Source organism: Sphaeramia orbicularis, chromosome 14 (assembly GCF_902148855.1).
Source record: "Sphaeramia orbicularis chromosome 14, fSphaOr1.1, whole genome shotgun sequence".
Classification (NCBI taxonomy): domain Eukaryota; kingdom Metazoa; phylum Chordata; class Actinopteri; order Kurtiformes; family Apogonidae; genus Sphaeramia; species Sphaeramia orbicularis.
Window position 1 is genome coordinate 34,091,913 of NC_043970.1, and position 20,255 is coordinate 34,112,167.

General features: G+C 38.1%; 5 protein-coding genes across 5 annotated transcripts; 1 reads left to right on the forward strand and 4 right to left on the reverse strand.

Annotated features, from left to right (window-relative positions):
• Positions 1–2,311: 2,311 nt before the first annotated feature.
• Positions 2,312–3,812, reverse strand: LOC115433114 (claudin-4-like). The gene has a single exon (XM_030154344.1). It carries the CDS (start codon positions 3,311–3,313, stop codon positions 2,351–2,353), a length of 963 nt encoding a protein of 320 aa, XP_030010204.1. The 5' UTR covers positions 3,314–3,812; the 3' UTR covers positions 2,312–2,350.
• Positions 3,813–7,099: 3,287 nt separating this feature from the next.
• Positions 7,100–12,771, reverse strand: LOC115433225 (claudin-4-like). Its single transcript, XM_030154516.1, has 3 exons — positions 12,443–12,771; positions 9,708–9,950; positions 7,100–8,045 (listed from the first exon to the last, which is right to left on the reverse strand). The coding sequence occupies exons 1-3, from the start codon at positions 12,575–12,577 to the stop codon at positions 7,455–7,457; spliced, it is 969 nt and encodes a 322-aa protein (XP_030010376.1). The 5' UTR covers positions 12,578–12,771; the 3' UTR covers positions 7,100–7,454.
• A 411-nt stretch (positions 12,772–13,182) lies between these two features.
• On the reverse strand, positions 13,183–14,534 carry LOC115433244 (claudin-4-like). The gene has a single exon (XM_030154550.1). The coding sequence runs from the start codon at positions 14,385–14,387 to the stop codon at positions 13,830–13,832; it is 558 nt and encodes a 185-aa protein (XP_030010410.1). The 5' UTR covers positions 14,388–14,534; the 3' UTR covers positions 13,183–13,829.
• Positions 14,535–16,037: 1,503 nt separating this feature from the next.
• cldnd (claudin d) lies at positions 16,038–16,670 on the reverse strand. Its single transcript, XM_030154548.1, has one exon. It carries the CDS (start codon positions 16,668–16,670, stop codon positions 16,038–16,040), a length of 633 nt encoding a protein of 210 aa, XP_030010408.1.
• Positions 16,671–18,828: 2,158 nt separating this feature from the next.
• On the forward strand, positions 18,829–19,986 carry cldn29 (claudin 29). Its single transcript, XM_030154549.1, has one exon. The coding sequence runs from the start codon at positions 18,845–18,847 to the stop codon at positions 19,475–19,477; it is 633 nt and encodes a 210-aa protein (XP_030010409.1). The 5' UTR covers positions 18,829–18,844; the 3' UTR covers positions 19,478–19,986.
• The last annotated feature ends 269 nt before the right edge of the window (positions 19,987–20,255 follow it).

The following is a 20,255-nucleotide window of genomic DNA, read 5'->3' on the forward strand; positions in this document are numbered from 1 at the left end:
CCAGGCAAGGGAAGGCCATGTTCCAAGATCAGGTTTTGTCAGCGTAAGCCCAAAGCTTGTTAGATTTTTAATGAAGGCATCAAGATTGAACTTTCAAGTCACATGAAGGAAAGAAAGTTGCAGAGAAAATCCAGAGAACATGCATGTGAGTTAGCAAGCAAAACTGGCATTTAGTAAAGTAGGTTAGGTCTCAAATGAACTATTTTATATGACAAAATTACAAGGTTAGGGTATTTAACAAATTTGACCTAACCCAATGCATATGTTTATCTCTACCTTAGAACAGGTTATGCCAAAGGACCATGTTTTATGCATCATTACTCTAAAATCATAATAACTGAAGTAGCTACTGTTTGAAACAAATCTCCCATGACCCTGTATTTGTGAGTTTGCTATTTTTAATATAAAATGACAATATGACTTCAGTTTATTGATCATGTTGGGTTGCAATATACCAAAACTAAACACAAACATGTTGATTAGGAGCCCTTTTTAGCTCTTCATTAGTTGCAGTTTTAGCCCAGTTTTATATAGGAATTCATGATTTATCCATAAATTCATATTTAACTGATCAGACATCAAACAGTAGATGTTCATGTTGAATTTACTGATTTTAAATTCAACTTTTGGGTATCAAGAGCGCTCAAAGGAAAGTAAACATTGGACATTTGACCGGAAACAAAGTCCATGGGGAATTATCCATGTTTGTGTGGAACTCTGTCCACATGATGGCAGTGTTTCAGACGAGGATGAGATGAGAAGGAGCATCAGTGCTGGCAGGTGTAACAGGCCGCCATCCACAGGTGAGTCAGACAAAGTCATGTTGAGCAGCTGAACCTCAGGAACATTTTTCATTTCATTGCAAACAGTGATACATTTTACCTGCTTCTATCTATACTGGGATGATAGCTTGTTATGGTGAAACATTTTGCCCTAGTGCCCCAGTGTTTCAAATTATGACACTGAATGAGGGAGCTTTTGTTAAACTTATTACTGTGCTAAAACTAACATCTGAAATATTTCAAGTCAATGAACAAAATCATATATGCTTTGATAATTCTGTAAATTACCATTAAGTTGTTTAAATATAGTGTATGTTCTCACAACATTTTGTGTACTCTGTTTCTATATTCTACACATCATTTTGCTGCTTTAAAGTCATTAATCTACAACACAGTGTTCTTTAAAACTGTTTTGGATTTTACATTTTGTCATTTTGCACACTTCATTTAATTGAACAAAACTGAAACGGAAAATGTTCTGTAAACATGATTCACTGAAACTGAGTTTAGACAATCTGCAAACACTATGTGACTCTTTCCTCTCAGGTTAAACCAGTCTCTGTCAAACCTGTTTGTCCTGTGGATTTTAATACCCTGACAAAGAGCTGAATGTCCAGGGTGATGCTAAAGAGAGGTTGACAGTAATATACTTAACAGTCTGACATGGTTAGATCGTACAGAAAAGCATGATGGAAACACTTGAATAACTGAAAATCAGCTTTATTGAATAATAAATGACTATAATCTTTCCAAATTAAATATTCAGAGATAAAAAACAAAATATCTCCAGAAAAAAAAAAAAAAAAAAAAAAAAAAAAAAAAAAAAATATATATATATATATATATATATATATATATATTTTTTTTTTTTTTTTTTTTTTTTTTTAAACTGATATTTGATATGAGTGTAACAGTTTATCTGTAACATCACTGCATTTTCATATCAATAACGCTCATCAAATCAACTCACAAGCAATGTTAAAAAAAAAAAAAAAAAAAAAAAAGGAAAACTCATGTAATGATGTAAAATAATGGTAAAACAGAGTCAAAATAGGCCCAAATATACTGTTTCTGTCTCACTTCCATTCTGCAGTTAATTGCTCAAGCTGCATTCAGTGCCTGTCAGTGTTGATGCTTCATTCACCCTCTTTTAGTGCATTTAAACTTAATAATGAGGCTAAAACCAACATGTTCAACATGTTGCCAACAAGTTAACACATTAAAATGCAAACTTCACAAAAGAAAAGAACAAAACTGTAATATTATTCACATTCACCTGGTTCTAATGTACTGCTGTATTAAAAAACAAAAAAAAACAAACAAAAAAACAGCAGTGGATGTTATATGACGTATCATCTGGGTACGGATGAAAATAGCAATGTGTCTCTTCTCTCTTTCTTTTAAACATTATGAAATATCACCATAACATTAACACAATGCCAACATTAATGACTAAGCATCATCTGCAAACTATTATAAAATCAGTAAATGACTTCTAGAGACTTCTTAAAGAAAGAAAGAAAGAAAGAAAAAGAAAACAAAACAAACATGTATACTGTTTTACGGTACTATAGGTATGTTTTTGCAGGATTTGATGATGTGTCTTCATTGTCACTCTTAACCAAGTCTGATGACTCCTCTTCCATTTCTGCTTTTTTCAGCTGAGACTTTGTAGACAGTGCCTCACTTTGCTCTGATTTTGTAGAACCCGGTCTTTGCATTTGAGACTTTGTAGATGGTGCCCATGATCGTTCAGAGTCCTGCCTCAGTCCCCTCTCAGGTGTGTTTTCCCACGAAGGCCTCGTGTGCATCGGAATCCCAGTGGATGCGCCCCCGTAGCTCTGAGACCGGGTCATCACAGGTCCCACCGGCTGAGACCGAGTTGATGGGATCCTGCTGGACCCGTTAGAGGAGCGGACCACCAGATACCTGACAGAGGGGCTCTTGTCTGTGTCGTGGGCTTTGAGGGGGCACGTCGAGCTGATGAACAACCCCCCTCCCAGAATCAGCAGGATTGATGCTCCCCAGCCGATGTAGAGACAAGCGCCGATCTCCCTCCGCTGAGCATCTATGGAGGCGCTGTAGAACTTCCTCACCACTGCTCCGGCTGCCCACGATGTTGGGATCAAACACAGCAGGCCTGTGGCGATCAGCACCGCCCCGGCCGCTACAGCCACCTTACCCTTAACTCCAGGTGCTTCTTCATCCAAGAACCGGGTGCACTTCCCCCCTACGAAGGCCAGAATGAGGCCCGCACTTCCTGTGGTGATGGCGAGGACAGTAAGGGCACGTGCAGCCTGGAGGTCCGCGCTGAGAGCAAGTAATGACTCGTAGGGTTTACACTGGATCTGCCCCGTGCTCTGAACCACACAGGTCATCCAGATGCCCTCCCAGATGGTCTGAGAGGTGACGATGGTGCTTCCCACGAAGGCTGTGACCCGCCACATGGGCAGTATACAGCTGATGATGACCCCTGCCCAACCAAGGAGACACAGGGCACTGGCCAGCATCTGCATCCCAAGAGAGGCCATGGTGACGCTGTAGAGAGCCTCGAAGCTGTTGAAAAAATCTTCACACTCCTTAAAAAATTGCTCTAATGTGTTCTTTTGGTCCTCACACCCGGTCTTTCTGGTTGCAACACTTTTATGTATCTTTCAGCCGGTTCTGGTTGTCTATCCCTCTTGTCAGTTAGCAGAGTTTCCTTTTTCATACACTTCCATTTCTGCCTCAGTAGTAGTTGTTGGTTGTCTTTTCCTACAACAGAATAGAAGCAGAGTCCTGTCTGTTCAGCCTCCAGGTGTGCCTCAGTATGGCCTCATTTGTTTACAGTCGTTTTTTCCTCTGTTTCTGTCCCTCCCTCTTTGTATCCCCAAATGCCGTCCTATCCTCCTGTCTTCTCCTCCCCCCTCTCTCTTTCCCTTCTCTCTTTTTTTGTCTGCTGTGGAGTGTTCTTTCTTTTCTGTCACTTGAGCGGCTGCCTGTGTGCTACTGGTCAGGTGTGACTGCACCACACCTACTCTATAGGGACAAAAAAAAGGGGGAGGAGGTTGACAGAAGACAGAGAGAAAACAAGGAGAAAGACAGGTGGCTGTGAAACTTCAACGTCATCTATTTCCTCTCACATTGTTTATGTGTGACAAGATTATTTGGAAAATATACAGAGTTGTGTAAAGCACAAAGAATGATCAGCCTCTTGGTATTAAACATGTTTCAGTTTCATGATTGTTTTGCATTTTTGTCAAACAAACTGGGCTGGACATGTAAAACAGGGATAAAAAATGTGATTCTTACTTAATATGATCCCAAAGTTAATACACATGTTAACTCACCGCTCAATATGTGTCCACATCTTATGCCAGTACGCTTAAGCATGTGTATAATGCCTGCGAAAGGAGGATGTTTTTGTGTAACAAGAACGGAGTGATGAGGAGGAACATAATCTCCTGGGAGAAAATTAGTTTCATTCTAGCAGCAGCTAGTGCGCAGAAAAACCTGTTTGAAACATGCAAGCCCCTCCCCTCACACATACATACACACTCTACAACACACAACCTTTCCATCTGGCTCAAAACAATATTTAATCTCTCTGTTCTTGCATGGTTCAGAGGGTTAGTTTGTTGAATTTGCATGTATGTATCTTTTTTCAATATAAAATTTAGCATTTTGCAAATATGAAAATAGATTAGAGTGAACCTTTTATTGCTTACAGTCCTTCCACAAGGAGGCACAGAAGTATCATGTCAGCTGTCATATATGATGGTTTGTTTTGTAGAAATTGATAAAAACATGCCTGCATCTCTTATTGAAATAAAACATGCATATTCAAAACGCTTGCACAGATTTCACATCTTCACAGATATGCTTTGTAAAATTCTAAATTTATTGTGCGTACCTACAAAATTTCAGAGCAACGTTTTATTTTATTTTATTTTATTTTATGATTTATTTATTTATTTATTTAATTTTATTTATTGAGCATCAGTATTACATGGTGCATATGTACACATGGTACATGTTCACAAAAGTCACAGAAGTTCCTTCAAACAAAGCTCATCCCTTATTTTCTTTTTCCCCCCATAAGTCACCCCCACCCCTCGAGAGCAACATTTTAAAAGATAAAAAAAAAAAAAAAACCTTCTCGGTAAAGAGAAAGTTGGTGCATTTGCCCTCGACGATACCAAGAAGGATCCCGAAGACCTCAACAATGACGGTGATGATGATGAGTACTCTAGTGACTTGCAGGTTTTCAGGTAGAGCCAAAAGAGCATCACAGACTTTACACTGCCTCTGACCTCTAATCTGGTTAAGACAGGACATCCACAAACCCTCCCAGATCACATGATCAACTAGAAAAGCACTCGGAGAGTGCAGACCTCCGCCAAGGCAGATCAGTGGGCCCCCGTGGCCCCCAACCCCGATCACCACCAAAATTTAATCATTTGTTCCTTGTGCCAGTATCAACATTTCCCGAAATTTTCATCCAAATCCATCAATAACTTTTTGAGTTATCTTGCACACAAACAGACAAACAAACAGACAAATCAGTGCTGGGAAAAACATTACCTCCTTGGTGGAGTTAATGATAATATTGCTGAAAGTTAAAACTTTCCAAGCAGGGAGAGCACAGAAGATGAAGATGCTCCCCAAGAGCCAATGATGGCCAGGACAAACCCAGAATCTGTCTTTGCAGAAAACATGATGATGCTCTTTCTAAGTATTCAAAGAGAGCCTGGTGTGGCTGAGAGACAAATGGGCAGATAGATACCCACTCGCAGCAGACTTTAACAGTGTTTTACTCATGTACAAGCTTTGTTGTTAACGAAGGAGGAGTTTGTGATCTTACCTCTCTGGAGCTGACACTGGTTTCTGAGGAAGTCTTACCAAAGCAGACTCACTGTCAACCACAAAGTATCAAACCAAAGTCTCAGGTGTTTCTTAGGCCATACTGAGGCTAGAAACGTGGAAGTGACAAAACTCTGAGAAGCATATTATTATACACTTTATTTGTGAACAAAGTACAGAGTGCTTCACAGAGAAAATGATAATAACACAAAGGAAAACAAATTAAATTACAATAATCAACTCAAAAATGAAACAGTCAGAACCACCAACCCTTTGGTTATTGGACGATCTGCTCTACCTCCTGAGAATCCCTACATGGCATTTCCTTTTGCCTTATTTGTAGAGGCAGGTCACATGGTACACATCACCACCTGGGCCCAGTCTTTAGTAGAGTTAAAGTTTATACGTAGAACATGTACAGTGGTCCATTCTGGATTTTAATCTGGATCAAACCTCCACCATGTGTTGTTTATAACTTTTTGGAGGGATCTGGAAACTTGTGAGCCAAAAAACAGGATTATTCTGATCCCAACAGAAAAGTGCATTCAGAAACAAAGTGGATAAAACTTTAAACTTGGTCAAATATCATAATACAATCAATGAATTAATGTATTCATCCAAAACATATTTATATTTTGCACATGACTTAGTCAAATGTTTAAAATCTAATGAAAATGTAAAAAAAAGGAATTTGCCCAAAAAATAATCAAATAAAATGTATTTACATAACTGATTTTACTTTGTCTTGAATGGTTTTATTGTGTTGTTTTCTATCTCTTTAAATAAAGTCCTTCAAAGAGACCTCCGAGTTCTAATCTGGAAATCACACTATAGTCTATAGTTCTATTTTTAAACTACCAATAGTATGCTTTTGGGAATATTGAAAAGATTGTGCTGGAAATCAAAGTGATTCCAACCAATGATGCTTTGAAAAAATTTTAACGAGAATTATCTGATCCTTGACAGCAAAACTTGGCATTTCCAAATTCAGGTCATCCTGATCCTGATTAATTTTTTTGAGCAAATAAATAATGTATTAACAATTTTACAGCAGTATCCATGAACACAACACTAAAATACTTAAGGATGCCATGGCTGAATCTGTTTTTGATGTGTACTTTTGTTTAAGTTTCTGTTACTCATAAACTTTGTTGCCTCTGAACATACAGTGGGTGATCTCACTGACTTTAAAGAGGCTAAACATGGCTTAAGGAGACAGTCTTCAGCTAGTGAATGAACATATAATTACATTTACACTGTTGGTAGACAATGCTGTGGTATCATATTTATACTGGAAAATAAAATGCTGATCTTTATCTGGTCAGTGGCTTCATTCATTTTAAAATGTGTTCTGTTTTGAATGAATAAAACAAGCAAAAAAAACAAAAACAAAAAACAAAAAAACAAAACAAAGACAGAAAGAAAATCCACTGTAATCAATAGCATGGAAGTCAACCTTTATTGAACTGTCCAAAGAAAGTACAGTGATAGTTAACAAAACCAGAACAACAAAATGACCAGGTTCCTAATAGACATCTTTCATAGACTTAGCAAACAAAATCTGCAACAAGAGTCCCTTCCTTTTGCACTGTTTTTCATAATCCACAGGAGTAAAAAAAAAAAAAAAAAAAAAAAAAGGTTAAGTGTTTTATATTCTTGTGTACAAGGTTGGAAAACAAAAAAGTAAACTTAGCTCTCACTATAAAATGAGTTCATCGTCCTCTGGAGTGACAATGTACATGACTATTGGAAACGTTCCCGAACACACCCGTGACCACAGAATGTTTATCTTTTATTGAAAACATAAAGTTAGTTCCTGTTTCATTCAGATCAGGGCATGATGTAATAATATTCACTCTGTACTTTTGAGGCTCTGCTGGAAACATCACGCTCCAGATTTGGCTTCCTTGCCATGAATAAGCTCTCTGCTATGTCTGATCTGTTTGATGGATTATGTTGAAAACTCACCTGGTCATGTTGTGGTCGTCTTCCCTGAGCCTGATCAAACAGATCACTATGAGCTTTATTCAGGGAGGCAGACTCATGGGCATGCACCTCGGTTACGTGCTGCACCATCCTGCGTGGCCTTTGATCTGACATCATAGAGCTGTTGGACCTCACGTCCTCAGACCTCAGTGTATCTCTGTTACTGAGCTGCCCGCTGCTGTATGGCATGTATGAGTAAAAGGAAGCCGGGGGTCTCTGCTTCTCCCCACAGACCAGACAGATCAGGGTCCCTCCGAGCAGCAGCAGAACACAGGAGGCCCAGCCGATGTAGATGGACGAGCCCACCTCCCTCCTTAGGGGTGAAGCCACCAGTGGGTCGTTGTAGACTGAGATGGTTATCACGGCTGACCAGCTGACTGACACCAGACACAGGATACCAGACAGGATACACAGAGCCCCGCCCAACAGACAAGCCTGGAAAACAAAAGATGTCGGTTACACAAGCATCATCACTGAACTGTCAAAAGCTTATTTATATTGTAGCCTTTAGCTCTAATAATTTTTTTGGCAATGGTGTTGTTTGGAGAAAAATAAATGAGATAATTAGTGAAAGTGGTCACAATAGTAAACCATTAAGCAGTGGTTCCCAACCTTTTTAGGCTCATGACCCCATTTTAACATCACAAATTTCTGGTGACCCCAGACATTCAAAACGGAGACATTTTTTTTTGCTAAAATTAATTTGTTTTTGATCATGTAATAGTTTGCTATACTATGTTGCAAATAAACGGTAATTTTAGACATTTAGTCTATATAATGTATATTATTATGGACGGAGGCAGAAAAGCCAGGTGTAGATTACTGCACAAAGTGAGAATTTTGTTTTCCTTGGTCAGGATATGTACAGTCAGTCCAGCTTGGATTTACAAGGCTGACAATTAATACTGAACAAACAAGAACTCAAACTATGAATTATGAAAGAACTGCAGCATCTGAAACCGACCACAATGAACATTTGAAAGATAAACAGTACCACAGTGCTTCAGTTTCAGCTTCAGAGTTTGTCTTGTCTTTTATGGATTGTGATTGTCTCTGTCAACTCACCATGTATTTTTTATTAGTAAGTTTTTATTTTTATCAATTACTAGAAATTTCAGGCAACCCCATTTGAATTCCAGGCAACCCTACGAGGGGTCCCGACCCCAAGATTGAAATACACTGCATTAAAGTCATACAAGCCTCAAAACTTGTATATGTTAAAAGACTTTAACTGTACACACTGCAAATTATTTGGTTCTCACCAAAAGTAAAAAAAAAAAAAAAATTAGATTTTGAAGTGTTGGATAATTTATTTTGTTTTAAGACTTAATTTCTCATTTTAAGTGTTCATACATGTGTAGACATACTTATTTCTAGATTTAAAAATCTTAATCCAAGAAATCTTGTCAAGTGACATGATCAAGTGCAGAATGTAATTTGTGGTCTGTGGTGTCTCTCAATCAAAACAATCAGAATAAATGTAGAAGAAGTAGAAGAGGATCATGGGAGTTGTTTTCATCCATCTCTGCACATTTGTGAACAAAGAAATGTAAGGTAATGATTAAGATAATAACTAAGATAATATTGACTTATACTACACCTAATATACACCAAATGATGTGTATTCATATTATGTCACATGTCATGAAATAGCTGCAAGTAACATTATAATTAAATTAAATGACACCACTGATGAATGAATAAATGAAACAGGCTGTTTCAAGGAAGACAATTACATATTTCTCTATTTGATAGAAAGTAAGAAGATAAGGCTCGTTGTTTTTAGATAATGTGATGCAGAAATGCTACAGATCATGGTTTTAATATGATGTTCATTCTATTGAAATTTAATGACTTTTTTTATTGTATGGTATTTCTTAGATTATCAACAATAACTGACAATTTCATTAATGGTAACTTCATTTTGTGTTGTAAGATCTTGGTCTGTTAATGACTACGGATACAGGGTATTATTATTCAGAATTAAATAAATCTCTACATACATACAAAAGACCAGTGAGTGCATGGTGAAAGGCTGAGCTGTCTGTGGTATAACAAATATACAATACACCTTTGGAAACTTCAAAACAGCAGTACCTTCTTTTTAGAGGATCTGGTGGAAGGCGGCTCCATGGTGTTAGGCTGCTGTCCACTGCAGTTGACCACTCCGCCACCGAGGAGGGTGATGATGAAGCCGAGGAAACCGGTGATGATGGAGGCCAGTGTAAGAGCACGTCCAGCCTGTAGGTCAGAGGGCACAGGGGAGGACGTTGTGTGTCTCTTACACTGCATCTGACCTGTAGACTGGAAGACACAGTGCAACCACAGGCCATCCCAAACCTGAAACAGACAAGACGAGTCCTCTGTGAGAAATTCAAGTTTAAATACATCCTGAGCTGATGGTTTTGTGGTGACAATTCACTTCTGTGTTCATGTAGAACAGGGGTGTCAAACTCATTGTAGTTCAGGGGCCACATTCAGCTCAATTTAACCTCAAGTGGGCCGGACCAAAAAATAATAGCATAATAACCGATAAATAATGACAACTCCTTTTCATTTCTTCCTCTTTGTTTTAGTGCAAAAGAAACAAAAACCAAAAAATTGAAAACATTAAATTATGAAAATATTTACATTTACAAACTATCCAAACAAAAAAGATGTGAATTATCTGAAAAAACTGAAATTTCTATAGAAAATTAAGTGCAATTTTAAAAATATTATGCCTCAACTAATACATGAGCATTATGGATCAGTTCTATAAAGGCACAAAACATTTAATAACAAGCAGAATATTGTTAAAATTGCATTCAATTTTCTTGAGACATTTCAGGTTATTCTCATTTCATTGTTAAAGATAATTTGTTCATGTCAATATTTTCAGAATTTAATGTTAGTTTTTGCACTATAACAAGGAGAACATTTTGAAGTTGTCATTATTCATCAGCATAACATGATATTTTTTCCACATTAAACCAAGAAGAAAATTTGGAGTCATTATTTATAGGTTATTATGTTATTATTTTATTTGAGATAACAATAGTCTGTATGTGGAACCTGAACTAAAACTAGTTCAACACTCTTGGTTGATTATATCTTCAGTGTAATTTTTACACTATCCAAGTTCATCCCGCGGGCCGGGTTGGACCCTTTGGTGGGCCGGATTTGGCCCGCGGGCCGCATGTTTGACACCCCGATGTAGAAGTTCAGATTCACTCCAAAGCAGGGGCGTCACATGCATTTTAGTTCAGTGGCCACATACAGACCAATATGATCTCAAGTGGGCCAGATCAGTAAGATTAAAGTGAAAAAGTAAAAATACATTATGTACATTTTTACATCTACAAAGTGTTCTTTAAAGAAATGTGAATAACATATATAACCACGAACAACCTAAAAGAAAAATAAGTGCAATTTTCACAGTATTGTGCCCCAGCTTATCATTTCTACAACTAACAGATCGCAGTGGATCTACAAATGCACAAAACATTCAGTAACAGGCATAATATCATTAAAATTACATTGATTTCTCTTAAGACATTTTACATTGCTCATATTTGTTCAGGTTATTCACATGTTTTTGTGAGAAGACAGCTTGTAAGTGTGAACATTTTCATGTAATTTGACTTTTTTTTTTTACATTAAAACAAGGAGAAAAACTTGGAGTTGTCATTATTTATAGGTTATTATGATAGAATTTTACTGGTCTGACCCACTTAATACCATATTGGTCTGTATGTAACCCCTGAACTAAAATTATTTTGGCACCCTTGGCAGTTAATATTTCAGTGTAATTTTTGCATTTCACAGATTCATCCCACAGGCCAGATTGGACCCTTTAGTGGTCTGGTTTTGGCCCATGGGCCGTATGTTTCACACCCCTACTCTAAAGTGTACATATTTGTTGGCATTTTTGAGACCATTAAGACAAAATAGGAATCAGTGGCATGCAACTAAGGTCTGCTAACAGGCTGTTAAATCTTTGCTGTATAGTGGTTTAGGGCACCAACAATGCACTGAAGTCTCAGATTTAATGTCTCTCTTATTTATCATTTTTTCCTGTCGTTTCTTTACCAAAATACCCACAAAAAGTCCAGAACAGTGAGATTACAAATAAGAATCCATATACTACTTACTGTTTGCTCTTCTCGCTACATCTTACCCTTCATGCTTAGCTGATTCCCATCCCCATAGTGTCATGATACATTAGGTGATATATTGTTGTTTGGTCGACGGCCTACACAAGGTCAGGACTCAAAATGAGACTTGGAATCTGTTTTTACTGTGTCTCCCAATTTTTTTTTTCTTATTTTATGTATTTTTGTCCATTTATTTATCATTTCTTTTTTACTTTTGATCATTTTTCTGATTATTTTGTGCATTTTCCTGGTTGTTTTATTCATTTTTTTGTTTGCTTTTGTTCATTTCCTTGAATATATTGTTCATTTTTTGCTCTTCTTGTTGACATATTGGATACAGTCTCTAACCATTACTTCAAAAAAAAACAATTTTTTTTAAAATTGTATTTTCATTCTTATCTTATCTTATCTTATCTTATCTTATCTTATCTTATCTTATCTTATCTTATCTTATCTTATCTTATCTTATCTTATTATCCTTTACATTCCAAAAGTAAAATACCTAAAAAAAAATACTATGATGTGTGGTTTAATTTTCAGCACAAAATTAAAATATTATGGAAGATCACAATGGATTTTTCAGTTTTGGTTGCAAGAAAATGCCACAATTCTCTTTTGGGTGTTTAGAAAAAACAAATATGGAAACTTTGGAGAGCACTGGTGCTGTCCGACACAATAAGTGTGTTGCTGGCTTACCGACTGAGCAGTCACAATATTAGCTCCTACAAAAGATGTCTCCCGCCACATTGGTAGTCCACATATTAAACACACTCCTAAAACACCAATCAGACAAAGTACCAGGCCTCCAATCTGTCTGCCCCGGCCTTCCATCTAAAAACTCCACATTCAACTCAGTGTTAAAGAGGAAAAAACAAAAAATGTTCCATAAAAAATTCACAAATTACACCAAAAACCATTACATTTTTTATGTTTCCCTCTGAGGATTTTAGAAGAAAACACGGGGCTGCTTTTCTCTTGTCTTGTTCTGTTAAAATGCAGGACAGTTTGTTCGCAGCTGCTGTTGCATTTTGCTGTTATGTTAAGTAGTCAGATGACACAAAGATCAACAGAGGAAGGCAAATGTTGTGCAGCATGTAAATATAAAGATAGAGATAAACACACCTTGGCCAGATACAAATCAAGTTTTTCAGGCTTTTATGCTTGTGGAAACAGCGCTACTTCACACTGAATGATCTCTCACAGTGGATAATAAGGGTTTTTTTCTGTTTTTCTCAAAGGTTTCTATTGTTTGGGGAATGTATCATGTTCATCTCACTTTTACCCACCCACCCCCCACCCCCAGAAAATACCCAAGTTTTGCAGTTATATAAACCGTATTACATTGAACAATTGGAAAACTGGCTGTTGCTTTAGAACAATAAACCAACCATCGGTATTAGTAAAAAAAAAAATACAATAAAAGAGAAAACACACTGTTTATGGTAAAAAAGACAAATGTACTTTATTTTCCATTCAAAAGATAGAGAAGGTACTTTTCTTGATTGAATGTATAACAAAGAAAAAAGAGCTAAATATCACATTTAGGATTAAAATATGACATTTGCTATTGCTAGTATTTAACACAAATTAATATGACATGTGTGTAGCTTTAGTAAGATTTTATTATTTAGAAGAACCATTTTCTTAAATCTGTCAGATTTCCATGGGAGATTTTCATTGGTTTAAAAACATAAAGCACAAGGTTATAGCTCAATGTGATACTAGAAATCTGTAAAGGTTTTAGAAAAGCTGTGATTTTTCCTAAAACTTGTATTAATTCATTCTCTTTCATTTTTAAAGTCAATGAACATAAAAAAAAAGAAAGAAAACAAAACAAAGCAAAAACAGAATGTCTTCCTTCATTTGTAACATTAGTTTATCATGATTCTGGTGTAATCCCTTTGAATAACACACCCCTGGCATTTAAATACGACAACTGACATTTACACATTTCAATATTTTACATAGATTTAGTAGTAAAATTCACCATAGTGCAATTGAGGTTGAAATAAATGTTGAGAGAATGAAACAATGTCTTTCACACTATCAGCTGCAGTTTGTTTTATCCACCGCTCCTTTTGCTTCAGCATCCATAAGTGCTGCACAGGACCCCTCCTCCAATAACAAGCAGCGCTCCGGATGCCCAGCCCACATATATGGAGGCCCCAAGCTCTCCTCTCCTCTCATCAGTGGCAAGTGGGTTGTAGAAACCTGTGATGATGCTGTGAGCCGACCAGCTGACAGGAATAATACAAAGGAGCCCCGCTATTATGAACACCACACCTCCTGATATGCCCACATTATACTTTGTGCGCTGGTCACCTCGATAAAAGTTGGTGCAGTGACCACCGACCACAGTGAGCCCAATGGCCACCACGCTGACGCCAATGGAGGTGCAGATCAGAGCTCTGGAGGCCTGCAGATCCTGTGGCAAAGCAAGAATAGAGTCATACGCTTTGCACTGCGCGTGTCCTGTGCTCTGGATCACACAGTTCATCCACAGACCTTCCCAAAAGACCTGGGAGGTGACAATGTTTGCCCCAATGAAGGCTGTCACCTTCCAGGCAGGTAGTCCACAGATGAGGATGGTGCCAAGAAAGCCAATAATCGCCAAACAGATTCCGACCAGCTGAGTCTGCATTCTGTCAAAAAGTAAATCCAAGGCATGTATTTAAGATCGTCAGCAGAGACTTGAACAAAATCCAACTGTGAGTGAGCTGCAGATCATCAGCTTTAACGCAGCTGTAAACACGGCTGTTTGTGTCTCTGTTGGGTTTTGCGCTGCAGGTATGAAAAGGACAGGGAGGAGACTGTTAGTAAGTGGATCAAGTTTCTTGCTTGTCCTGATTCCTGCTTGAAATGAATGAGGAGGAGGAGGAGGAGGAAGAGGAGGAGGCCACCAACAAACCTTTCATGTACTGTATGAGAAACTTTCCTGCAAAGACAGGAAAAAAAAATCTAGGTTATCCATTTCTACATTGCTAATTACAAACTTAATGTCTGCAAAGTGAAGGCAGGCTTAAGCACATATAGTACCATCTTAGATTTCATGCAGGAACCAGTTTACACCTGATAATAGCAGTGGAAGTGAACAAAAAAGTAACCATTTTTGTAAAGCCCAGCGCATAATAACGTATCAGTACCTGTTCAATTATTAAAGCACAAAGTATTTGATTTAAAGCATTAAATCAACTATTAAAATCAAGAAGTGTCATCCTGGTTTATTATGGTAGTGCTGGGTGTAGCAGGAGTATGTTTCAGTGTGGTTTACAGACAGTCAGCATTTAGTTCACTGAAAACCTGTCACGCTTCCAAAGGAAAGTGTGAATATGCAGATGAACGGTTGACATACATTCAGCTGCTACTAGTTCCTTCCCAGCTGAACAGATTGGTGTTATGAGTAACACCTGCAGTTCACCCCCCCTATTAGTCATTTCTGAGATTTCTGTGGCCTTCAGTGTCTTCTGTCAGTAAAAGCCAGGAAAGCAAAAAATAAATTTGGGCGAAGTAACATTCCAGACAGCTAAATCCATGAACTGTTTGTCAAGTCAGGCATTTTGACAAAGTGTTAACTTATTTTTGCTCTTCTTGCAGCTACTGTGTGGTGTAGACCACACTGCTTTAACACAATACTGAGAAAAAAAAAAAAAAAAAAAAAATTAGTTTGTGCAAAGTGAACATTGCATTATTGAACTGGAAAGTGCTACAGAAAGCCAAATATTGCAGAATACAAAAGTTGAAAAGGGAAATCTGCCAACTCGTAAATGTTTTACTGCATTAAATTAGAGCCACTGAAAAAAAAAATATACACAATTTAATTAAAGGTAGGCCAGGTATGTTCGAGTTGGGCAATTGTTTTAACGGTTAAATGTTGAAGATCTTCCCATACATCAAATCTTAAGATACAATGCCCTGCCCCCCCCCCCCAAAAAAAAAAAAAAAAAAAAAAAGCTTTCCCTTTTAGATTCCATTTTATAGTGGGTCATTTTTAACGAGGAAACATGCTCTAGGTACTTTGGATTCAACCATCAAAGAATCCTTCATGTTGTTCTACTGCATGAAAGGAACGACGTCAATACACGAGGTAAACCAAAAGTTGCTCATCTTTGATTAACTGGTCATTTTGCAGCAAAATGAGACAGAAGATAAAGAAGGAGTTTCACAAGGGTAGAAAAGCTTTTTTTTAAAAAAAGTTTTAATTTATTAAAAATTTCATCAAAAGCATTAAAAAAAAAAAAAAAAACATCAATCTTGTAGTCTAGTGTCCAGACTTAAAATAGTCACTGGTTTTTCAGACGTAGGCCCCTCCACTAGCGGATGAGCGAGGAGCCGAGTATTTGGCAGAGTATCTGTTGTCCTTGCGCCGCTGACACTGACAGCAAAGGAGTGCACCCCCGATCAGCAGCAGTCCTGCAGACCCCCAGCCGATGAAGAGCGCAGCACCAAGCTCCCTCCTCTGGGCGTCGATGATGACAGGATTGTAGAAGTTCCTGATGATCTCATTAGCAGACCAGGACACAGGAATGAGGCACAGGAGACCACCGACGATGAAGGACACCCCAGCAGTGACTACCACCTTGACTTTGGCGGCCTCATCTTCAACACAGTTGGTGCATTTCCCTCCTGCGATGGAGAGCAGGATCCCCATGAAGACAACCAGGATGGAGATGACTACTAGGGCACGGGCAGCCTGTAAGTCCTGAGGCAGAGCCAACATGGAGTCATAGACTTTGCACTGCATCTGGCCTGTGCTCTGCTTCACACAGTTCATCCACAGGCCCTCCCAGAAGGTCTGCGCGGTCACGATATTATTCCCAATGAAAGCAGACACCTTCCACATAGGCAGGGCGCAGATGATGATGTCTCCCACAAAACCAACACATGCCAGAAACATACCCAAAATCTGAAGGCCTGCAGAAGTCATGGTTCTCTCTCACACCAGACAGACTCTGTTAAAAGTCAGCAACACCAGCAATGTAACACAAAGCATGAGGTTTTCACCTGCAGCTTTTAAACCCACCAGGAAAACTTGGCATCTTCTGATTGGCTCTTCAAAGCAGCTCCCATTGGAATCACCTGTGGTCACTAAATGTGCAGCTGGGCGTCACCTACACTGACACCCTGTCCACATTAATGCAGACATTTCCCATCTATCAACTGCAGGTAATACAGTGACTTATGCATGGCCTATGTTTGGTATTTCATTTGTTGTTTACAGGTTTGTTGATTGTAATTAGTTGTCATGCTATTGTTTTCAAATCTCTTCAGTTTCAGCTGTCCACATGGACACGATTCAGAGTTTTAAAAAAAAGATCTCTGCTTTAGTAGGATGACCAAACATACTCTTTTTTTCTGTAAAAAATATTAGTCTTTTACCCTGCTTTTACCAAGTTTGCTGTGTTTTTACTTAGTTTTGTAATGTTTTTCTGACTTTTTCTGTCATGTTTTCATTTTATTTTATTTTATTTTTTTTGCAATTCTGAACATGTTGAGGAAGTCGACAAGAAAGAAAACATAACCCAACAGACTGAAGAGTGGAGGAAATACATCTAAATCTGAGTGAGTAGTAAAAAATATTTACTGTTGCTTTTTCACTCTATTTTGCTATGTCACTTACAACTAGTTCTAATCAGTGGTGGAGGATTTAGATCGTTAACATTCTAATATGTGAATACAACCGACTCAAGCACAGGTTTACCCACAAACAGTTAAATGTACCCCCCACCACCACCTTACTGGCTGAAAAACCACCCCCAACCCACTCTAATGGACAGTGCAATACTGGCCCTGCCTCAGTGCAACAGTCACAACACATGCAGGTGGTTTTCCTACTCTTACCTTACATCTTACATGACCTGTGTACAGGTTTCTCGTGTAGTATGGAGTTAGCTTTTGTATATTTCAGTAGTTTTAGTAGTACTTTAGTAGCACATGCATATTTAATATTGTACCCTGTTTATCCTTTTGGCACATTGCCTACATTTTTCAGTATTTTGTGTGATATTTTTATACAGTGTTTAGTGTTTTTGCTGCTAAAACAGAACAGAGCTGTTAAACTGATTTTCATTGTTCCTGTGACAGTGACGATAAACATCTATTCTATTCTATTCTATTCTATTCTATTCTATTCTATTCTATATTGCACTATAACTTAAAGTCATGCATTCAAATCCTTACTTAGACAAAAGTATGTAAATATTTTGAAGAAAATATGCTGTAAAATTATTGCTGTCACTGTTTCGCAACTAAATATAGTGTGTTCAGATTAATTTTATTGTTGCATTGATATGCATTGAATGCATATATGTTTTTTTTTTATATACATATATGTTAAAATTTAATGCTGTCTACAGTTCAGACTACAGTTATGCATCATATTATATAAGCTAATTATATCTTCGTTGTGTCACTGTCCTGTTAAAACCACATAAAAAGCAAACTGTTCAGTTTTGTGTTTTTTCTAAGGGTTTATTCAGTTTAAGAGAATAATTTTAATACAACCCATAAAGGAAAACTGTATCCTTCACTTTCTCTGAAACATTCGACATCAGCACATTTGAAGCTATGTGGTTTTCACTGGACAGGAAGAGGATGAAAAGCTGCAATCTGAAAAACAACTAAATCTGTTAGACAAATGTATTTGTGTTAAAAGTGTAATATTTGCCTGTGGAATGGAGTGCAAGTGTAAACCTGCAAATTGAAACTAAAGTACAAGTACCTCAAACTTCTACACAAGAACAGTATTTGACTCAAAATAGAATAGACCTATTTGTTTGAAAGTTTTGCAGACTATTTTCCCTTTTCAAGTTTCATGATTTCACTTTTAAGTCCATCAAACATGTACCATCTTTTGTCTGGACCACACAGTTGAGGCTTCTTTTCTTTCTCTAGGGCACCAGGGGGCCCCTGTGGCAAAGAGAAGCACCTCTGTACTCTCAGGCAGCATGACGGATGTTTATATCTGAGCAATGAAGCCAAAGCCCACCCAGAGGACAGGGCTGTTCTGGAGCATCTGAGGGTCATATAAAACTTCCCACAGTGGTAGAGCTTTCATCCCAGTGAAGAGCTCTGAGTGAGAGGGAGAACCAGCTAACAGTCATGGCATCTTTAGGGCTACAGATTCTGGGTGTTGGACTGGCTGTGCTTGGATGGATTGGGAACATATTGATCTGCATGCTACCCATGTGGAAGGTGTCTGCTTTTATTGGAAACAACATCGTGGTGGCTCAGACCATCTGGGAGGGACTGTGGATGACCTGTGTGGTCCAGAGCACAGGCCAGATGCAGTGCAAGGTTTACGACTCTTTGCTCGCCCTACCTCCAGACCTCCAGGCGGCCCGGGCCATGGTCGTCATCGCCATCCTGTTCTCTCTGTTTGGCCTGCTGCTCTCTGTTGTCGGAGGTAAATGCACCACCTGCATTGGAGACAGAGCAGCAAAAGCCAGGGTGGCCATCTCTGCTGGGGTTTTCTTCATCCTGAGTGGAGCACTGTGTCTGGTCACTGTATCTCTGCCCGCTAACACTATCATTAAGGACTTCTACAACCCCATGGTCCCCGACGCTCAGAGGAGGGAGCTGGGTGCGTGTTTGTACGTCGGCTGGGGAGCATCAGGACTGCTGCTGATCGGTGGAGCTCTCCTCTGCTGTCAATGCCCGTCTGGTGGAGATCGTTACAACGGACCAAAGTATTCCCCACCTAAATCTACAACACCAGGAAAGGAGTTTGTCTGATCTGTTGTATCACGTGAAGGCAATTTTAAACACACCTGACTTTCCATACAAGACAAACCTGTTGTTTATCAGTGTGATTTACATTATAACTACTGTACTTTTACTAACACACTGTGTCTTTGGGTTTGGAAACAATACAAAGACTCTGTGGTATATGCCATGTCAGATTAATGGATTTCTTGGTTAAGATTGTTTCTTTTAATCTCACAATTAACAAACTCTTAGACTTTCCAATACGATTTTCATGTTCTTCACTGCTGGCAGATTTTCTATGTTTGTCATGTGATATTTGCAGTTTTATTTTTCAGTTTCATTTTATATGCCATTTAGTTAATAAACAGCATTTCTGACAACATAGTTTTTTTCCTCTTTGAACATGCAGCAGATTGTACCTACTTACTTCAGATTCATGAGTAAAACGTTTGATAGTTTTACTCAAATGTCATCAATTCATTCTACTTCTTACACTTGTGTTTGATTCATCTTATCCTATTTGTTATTTAGTTTTATGTGATGTTTTCCATGAAAAACAAATGCACAGCCAGCTATCCAATGATACATAAATTAGTGGCCACAATATTGTGAAATTGTTCACAGATGCATGAAAGTTGAAGTAAGCAAGTTAGTTCCATAACAGTTTTGGCTTTACATTTTCCTTGTGGTGTTTTTACTTTGATGCAAATTATGTGAAATGTTCGCCTTTTCTCTGGTCTGACTGCTGATCACACCAGCTGAGGAGACAAAATAATAAAAGACACCATTGTAATAGGCCTATTGT

What these genes read in the sequence shown, in the direction of transcription:
- LOC115433114 (XM_030154344.1), bottom strand. Translation starts at nt 3,313, where the DNA reads ATGGCCTCTCTTGGGATGCAGATGCTGGCCAGTGCCCTGTGTCTCCTT.
- LOC115433225 (XM_030154516.1), bottom strand. Translation starts at nt 12,577, where the DNA reads ATGGAAGGCCGGGGCAGACAGATTGGAGGCCTGGTACTTTGTCTGATT. An exon ending in ATATTGTGACTGCTCAGTCG is followed by an intron (nt 9,951 to 12,442) that starts GTAAGCCAGCAA and finishes TGTCTGTTTCAG; the next exon opens with GTTTGGGATGGCCTGTGGTT. An exon ending in CCAGATCCTCTAAAAAGAAG is followed by an intron (nt 8,046 to 9,707) that starts GTACTGCTGTTT and finishes TTTGTTTTCCAG; the next exon opens with GCTTGTCTGTTGGGCGGGGC.
- LOC115433244 (XM_030154550.1), bottom strand. Translation starts at nt 14,387, where the DNA reads ATGCAGACTCAGCTGGTCGGAATCTGTTTGGCGATTATTGGCTTTCTT.
- cldnd (XM_030154548.1), bottom strand. Translation starts at nt 16,670, where the DNA reads ATGACTTCTGCAGGCCTTCAGATTTTGGGTATGTTTCTGGCATGTGTT.
- cldn29 (XM_030154549.1), top strand. Translation starts at nt 18,845, where the DNA reads ATGGCATCTTTAGGGCTACAGATTCTGGGTGTTGGACTGGCTGTGCTT.